Source organism: Danio rerio, chromosome 15, assembly GCF_052040795.2.
Source record: "Danio rerio strain M-AB ecotype USA chromosome 15, GRCz13ab, whole genome shotgun sequence".
NCBI classification, from domain to species: Eukaryota; Metazoa; Chordata; class Actinopteri; order Cypriniformes; family Danionidae; genus Danio; species Danio rerio.
The window spans coordinates 48,975,001-48,982,500 of record NC_141035.1 but is presented as its reverse complement, the minus strand read 5'-3'; the positions used below and the strand labels follow the sequence as shown (position 1 = coordinate 48,982,500).

Here is a 7,500-nt window from a genome sequence, read left to right as displayed (position 1 = left end):
AGGTAAAAGCGTACTCCTCTGACCTCTAAAAGGTGCTCTAGCAACTCTTTAGCCTCCTCGTTAGAGCAACTGATTCCCATGCAAAGGATAGCCAGTTTGATCCCAGCTCAGACCGGGTTGGATGCAGTAAGACAAGTGGGTTACATAACATTCTAAATTTGTAACAATAACATTCAAAACATTTTTAACAGTGTAACATTCTAAACATTTGTAACATTCTAAACGTTTGTAACATTTGTAACATTCTAAATTTGTTTGTTTTACAAATGTTACATTTTAAATTTGTTACATTTTAAACCGCTGTAACCTAAATTTCTTTAATTTGTGACACTATTGTTCTAAATTAAGTAACATTTGTAACACTGTAACATTCAAAATTTGTAACATCTGTAATGATAACATTCTAAACATTTGTAACATTTTAAATTAGTAATGTATAACACCGTAACATTCTAAACATTTGTAACATTTTAAATTAGAAATGTATAACACCATAACATTCTAAACATTTTTAACTAATAAAGAGGCCAGCTAGCAAAGTGCTATGCAAATAAAACCTCACTCCTCTAACCTCTAAAAGGTGCTCTAGCGATAGACGCTAGTGGCCATGGTCTTTAGCCTTTTTGTTAGAGCAACTGATTCCCATGCAAAGAATCGCCGGTTCGATCCTAGCTCAAACCAGGTTGGGTGCAGTAAAACCGGTGGGTTACATAACATTCTAAATTTATAACATTTGTAAAAATTACCATTCTAAACATTTGTAACATTGTAACATTCTAAATTTGTTAGTTTTTCAATCGTTACATTCTATATTCATTATTAACGTCATAACGCTGTAACTTTCTAAATTTCTTACATTTGTAATACTATTGTTCTAAATTTGTAACACTGTAACATTCAAAACATTTGTAGCATTCTAAATTTGTAACATTTGTAACATTCTAAACATTTGTAATGTTCTAATATTTAAAAGACAGGCGATCATGAGCAGTTTTAAAATGACAATGTAAAATTCATAAAACTTTGCCTAGTTTCACAACAATGTAAATTAAAAGTAATTAAAATGCATCTTTGTTTGTTGTTAATACACTCCCTCTAGTGGTGAAAAATACTTATTGTGCCTTTAATATGTGTTTGTGTGTAGATCCGGATCAGAGACCCGAACCAGGGTGGTCGTGACATTACAGAGGAGATCATGTCAGGAGGACGCAGCGGCTCCACGCCGACGCCTCCACAGGTAAATCACACTCATCTCAAGTGAAAAAATAATAGTAATAAAAAGAAAATACTGTTATGTTTTTGAACAATACTATAATAAAGTACTCTAATTAATCAGTTGGTGATTCTAACTTTTGCTATGGTAACACAACTATAGTAATTGATCTGTTTTGGTGATTCTACAGTTGCCATGGTTACACAGCAACTATAGTAATTGATCTGTTGTGGTGATTCTACAGTCGCCATGGTAACACAGCAACTATAGTAATTGATCTGTTGTGGTGATTCTACAGTCGCCATGGTAACAACTATAGTAATTGATCTGTTGTGGTGATTTTACAGTTGCCATGGTTATACAACAACGATAGGAATATAAACAAATGACTATAAGGTATAATATACTTCAATACACTAGTTTACTGTAGCAATATCTAAAGTGTACTACAGTATTTTTATAGAGTTTGTCAGTTTACTATGGTTACAACTACAATATGATGGAACATTCGTTAATTAAGAGGGTGGTTGCTAGATTGCATAAGGTTGTGGCCTGAAGTTTACAAGAATTTTTGATATTAATTATTAAATTTCCCATTTATTGTATTTTATTAACATTTACGTCCACCCCGAACCTAAACCCAACCATCACAGTAATGTAAAAACAGTAGTTGTACAGAGTATTATTTATGTTATCTATTAAATTACCCAATAAATTGTATATTTTAATGCCCAGCCCTACCGTAATCCTCACAGTAACGTAAAAACAGTAGTTGTACTGAGTATTATTTATGTTATGTATTAAATTACCCAATAAATTGTATATTTAAATGCCTAGCCCTACCCTAACCCTCACAGTAACGTAAAAACAGTAGTTGTACAGAGTATTATTTATGTTATGTATTAAATTACCCAATAAATTGTATAGTTTAATGCCTAGTCCGACCCCAACCCTAAACTTAACCGTCACAGTACTGTAAAAGTATTAAATATTGTAATGCTGCATTTACACCAGACGCGGAAGAAGCGTCAAGCATGATAGTTTGCATTTTAAGTCAATGCAAAGATGCTAATAGACATCCTGCGGCACAATACGCGCAAATGAGGTGGCACAAATGAGGCGGCATGAGTTGAGCCTTTTTTTCATAACGCGAGTATCGCATGTTTCACGCATATTGCTTGAATTTGAAAATCTGAACTTCAGCAGACATTCGCGCCGCGTTAACCAATCTGGAGCTTGCTCTTGTTGGGGCGTGATTATGACATAGCGCCTATTGTTGGTGTCCCAGCGGAAAATCCTTCTGCCAACACTGAACAACAGTTGATCAAACTAGGCTCTGCTCAGTCTGAAACACCGCTGAAAGCCTCCATCCAGGTTCAGTTTCTGGAGGAGTTTTTGAGCTCACAAAAGATCTAGTGGACTCAGACACGGTTCCAAATGATTCGATGCTGTTTTTCAGCCTTCATAAATCACATAAACACTGTTATTCTCTCTGTAAAATCTCATGTTAGCTATTTAGCAACAAAGCTACAGACACCGGGCAGACAGAAGCCATGGCCATGATGCAATATAGTCAGGTTCGAAGACACTGTAGAATTTACTGTACATAGTTTTTTTTTCATGTAGGACTTTGAGGTTTGAATAACAATATTAAATTAGTTATTTTTTTAAATAAAAGGAAACTAACATTTTGTCATTTTGTCCATTCTCATGTTGGTCCAAGAAACCTTTAAATTCAATTTAATTTTTGTTTAACATTTCATGCACTTTTCCTAATGTCAGCACAAGTATACTGCAAACAATAAAGACACAGTAGACAAGTCATCTTCATTTGCATAAATTAATATGGAGTTTGTCATCCTTTTCTTTCATGTCAGTCCAAATAACTTAATCTTTTTAGTTTCGCCAAAAAACAATTAACATTTTCTTCATCATTGACACACCCATGTTGATCCAGATGCCGTTTAATTATCATTTTTAAAAAGAACAAAAGACGTGCTCATTGACATTAAATCATTTACTTAATCTCCTCTCAGTCCAGATTACTCATAAGTTTTTGTTACTTAAAAAAATAATGATTGTTTCATCTGTTCCTCAATAATGTCAGCCTGCATGATTCATTATTTAATCTTTATATAAGCTGAATTTTTTAATTCATTCACTTGCTGTCGTGATTTACTTTATTAATGTTCATCTTGGTCATTATTTATTCACACTGATGCCGGCCCAAATGACTAAAATCCTTTTTTTTTCCATCAGCTAGAAATGTTCATGTCATCATTTACATCATTTTTTTTCATTTTAGTGTTCATGTTCTATCGTTATTTGTTAACAATAGGGCTGTGCAGCATGACAAAATACTCATTTCACAATAGAAGTCATCCTTTTTTCCCCTTTGAACATAATATATTTTATCCAGAAAAACAAACAAAAAGCGCTCAGAGGTGACTCAAATATTTGGTCGGTGCTCTTTGGGTAAGGGATTCATCAAAACAACAACAGGAATCAGTCCACGGCACTCGAAAAATGAGGAAAATTTAAAAAGCCTTTATTCACATGGCTAAATCTTAAAAAACCTACTCGTTTCAACAAGAATCTGCATTCATCAGGGTAACAGTGATCAGGTGCGTCTAGAGTCTCTTTTGAGTACTTCGGTCACATGACTCATTTAAACATCTCAAACAACACTCAAATAAGTTAACAAACAAAGTCAACTATCATCAATAATTCATCATAGATAGAGGGTGACATAACCATACGCAAACATACACCTGCATATATGAGAGAGAAAAAGTGTGTGTGTGTGTGTGTGTGTGTGTGTGTGTGTGTGTGTGTGTGTGTGTGTGTGTGTGTGTGTGTGTGTGTGTGTGTGTGTGTTTGTGTGTGTGTGTGTGTGTGTGTTTGTGTGTGTGTTTGTGTGTGTGTATACATACATACATACACACACAAAAAAAAAAAAAATATATATATATATTTTTTTATTATTATTATTTTCTCTCTCTCTGTCTCTCATTTATTCAGGTGTATGTTTGCGTATGATTATTTTTTATTTTTCGAGTGCCTTGGACTGATTCCTGTTGTTATAACATTTTATTTTAAGAAACATTTGAAATATTTTGGAGCCGTAAACATGTCAGGCTGCTCTCCTCATTAGTTTCAAAAACAGATTTTAAAATTGTCCATAAATCTTTGGATATATATATATATATTGCTGGCGATACTGTTTTCCTTAAAATCTGGGAAAAAATGTAAATAAACAATCTTACACATACCTTAGGAACAGTATAGCAGAAAATGTTGGCCTTGACTTTTCCAAACTGAGGTATACCTTGAAAACGGTCCTCTGCCTAATACTGACACTGTAAACCTTTATTGTCATGCACAACTCTGTGTTCGCTATGAAAGAAGAGCATATTAAATTCTTGTCGCAATCACTACTCTAAAATGTGATATAATCATGTAAATGATGCGCGCTCTTTCGGCTTCATTTTCACTGCTAAGTGCTGTTCATACATCCCGCGCAGCTCCCAAACGATCACTCTGACACAAACTGAATGTTATTCACAACTGTATTACCTGTTATTCCCAGCCTATGCAGGTTCTGTTCACTAAGGTCAATTTTATTAAGTAGGGTGCGCCCTTTCTGTGGTGGCAGCTCTTGGTCAGCAGCTTACGTCTCGTTTGATTTCACAGCCGCAAATACATCATTATATAAAGACAGAAATGACATTTTTGGGAGAATTATACCTTATAAATACAGTATGTGACGCTTTCAACATCATTTGGAGTTATCCAATGTGTTGCTCAGCAACGTATATAAAACAATGTGAAGACTTGTGCATCCGCCTTTACGCTTCTCTCCTGAACTTGAAAATATGATTGGCAGAATTGTAGAAATGCTGGATTAAGATTGTGTAGGGCAGGGGTGCCCAAACTGGATCCTGGAGGGCCGGTGTCCTGCATATTTTAGTTCCAACTAGGGTTGGGCCGATAGACTATGCCATTGTCCATCGCTGATGGCCAATAGACAACACAATTGCCGATCCTCCGCCCCGCCGCAAACCCGCTCGCGAAAAATACACACTCAGGCCCTGTTTACACTAATACATCTTGGTGTTAAAAAGGCATTTTAGAACAAAAATGATCCACATCCATGCCGTGTTTTACCTAGCATCTCTGAACAGCCCTCCATCCACTGAACATGCACATCAGGTGACCACACACACACAAACAGACACAGCCACACAGACACGAACATGCTCTCCTCTGAGCTCCAGTGAGCAGTGCGCGTCGGACAGTTTATCAAGGATGTACCGCTGGATCGCCTCTTACTATAGTTGTTAAACGTGATATTAAACGAGTGATAATCTCCCGGAAATCACGCGTCTCCCTCCCGCTCCTCAAATAAGTCGCCCACCCTTCTCACCCCCGGATCCCTCCTCGCTCTTCAGACACGTTGCCCTCACCCGCTTTTCACATGATTACGATGCCATCGTCCATCGCGATGTTTCACATTAGACATCGTACAATGCCAAATTGATCTACATCGCCCAAACCTAGTTCCAACCCCACTTAAACATACCTGAACCGGCTACTCAAGCTCTTTCTAGGTATACTAGACACTTCCAGGCAGGTGTGTTGTCAAAAGTTGGACCTAAACTATGCAGGACACCATCCCTCCAGGACCGAGACCTCTGGTCCTGGGGGGTCGAATCGAGATAGCAATGTTTTTTCGATTACTGGTTCAAGCCTCAGCTCAGTGTTGGTGTGGGTTTACTCCAGGTGCTCCGGTTTCCCCCACAGTCCAAACACATGCGCTATAAGGGAATGGGGTAAACGAAATTACAGTAAACAATGTATTTTGACACCACAAAATAAACGATGACTTACAAATAATTAATATATATATATTTTTTGTATTTAAAACGCACAGCCCAACGGTGACAGCTCCACATCCGCAGTCATCATGACAACCAGAGCGGAGTTTCCCATCCCTCCAGGTGAAAGCCCATTACCAGACACGCCTCCAACTCCGCCTCCTACCAGTCCCATAAGCGATACGGTAGATGCCCCGCCTCCAGCACCTGCAGACGACGCCCACTTTACGCCCATTTTAGTGGAACCGCCTTCCTCTAACGGTGCAGAGGCCACACCCACTCAAATAAAAGAGGAGGAGCCTGTAACTATAACCCCTCCTCTCCCCACCCCACATCTGGAGCCAGCGCTTGAGTCTCCAATAGCGCAGCCTGAAGAGCTCCAGCTTTTCAATGGCGTCTTTGTGGGATCCGCCCACAGAGACGTCAGTCCAATCGCAGAGCCCGACGTCACTAAGGAAGCACTACCGGTTACCAAGGAAATCCCTGATAGAACTGTCAAAGAAATCCCTCCTCAGGTCATCAAGGAGACTCCTGTTGCGATCGTTAAGGAAGTGCCAGCTCCGGTTGTCAAGGAGCCTGTTCCAACGGTTGTCAAGGAGACTCCCGCTCCTGTCGTCAAGGTGCCTGTGGTTGCCAAGGAGACGCCTGCAGCAGTTGATGTGAAAGAGCCTGTAGTCAAGGAAACAACGCCTGTTGTCAAAGAAGTCAAGGAAATGCCGGTCGTCAAGGACATTCCTGTCGTCAAGGAAATTCCTGTCGTCAAGGAGATTCCTGTTGTCAAGGAGATTCCTGTTGTCAAGGAGATTCCTGTTGTCGAGGAGATTCCTACTGAACCTTTCATTGAAACTCCATCTGTGGTCGAGGAAACACCTTCTGTTGTTGCCAAGGAGACCCCGGAACCGCTAATCAAAGAGCCACCTGTCACTGCCACGTCAGAGGTCATCACATTTGCTTCTAAAGCCACACCCCCTCCGACTGAAGAGCGGGAGGACACGCCCCCTACACAGACCACACCCTCTGAGACTGCTATGCAAGGTATGTGCCGAATTTACGACGGCCATTTTATTGCTATTTTTGGACTTTTATTGGGTTTTGATTCAGGTTTTATTTTAGTTTTTATTTGTTTTAGTCCATTTTATTTTAATAATATTATGTATAAGTAGTTTTAATTGATTAGAGGTTTCTCCTGTTATGTATAAGTTTTCACTTAAGAAATCTTTATTGAAGACAATGAATAGTGCAGTTCCTCAACACTGATGTCAAATCGTCGGTCTTCAAGTAACTTTATACAAGCATCTAACAAACTATTCTGTGTTTTCGTCTTAGTTTTAGCCTCAGCAAGACCGTCTTATCAGATGTTTCAGCTGTCATTTTGCTTATACCCATTGAGAACTACAAAGGCTCCCACCC

General features: G+C 38.6%; 2 protein-coding genes across 10 annotated transcripts in view; both read left to right on the top strand.

Moving 5' to 3' along the window:
* alp3 (alkaline phosphatase 3) overlaps nucleotides 1–7,500 on the top strand; it is a 141,227-nt gene that overhangs the window by 64,752 nt on the left and 68,975 nt on the right. The gene's annotated exons all lie outside the window — the stretch shown is intronic.
* eif4g1b (eukaryotic translation initiation factor 4 gamma, 1b) overlaps nucleotides 1–7,500 on the top strand; it is a 91,801-nt gene that overhangs the window by 41,523 nt on the left and 42,778 nt on the right. For all 9 annotated transcript variants that reach the window (XR_015509875.1, XM_087284575.1, XM_087284577.1 and 6 more), the window contains 2 exons: nucleotides 1,145–1,237; nucleotides 6,147–7,125. Coding sequence is in view for 8 of the 9 variants with exons in the window: in XM_087284575.1 (XP_087140701.1) it covers nucleotides 1,145–1,237; nucleotides 6,147–7,125 (1,072 nt within the window). In the remaining variant the exon portion in view is untranslated. The remainder of the gene's footprint in view (nucleotides 1–1,144; nucleotides 1,238–6,146; nucleotides 7,126–7,500) is intronic.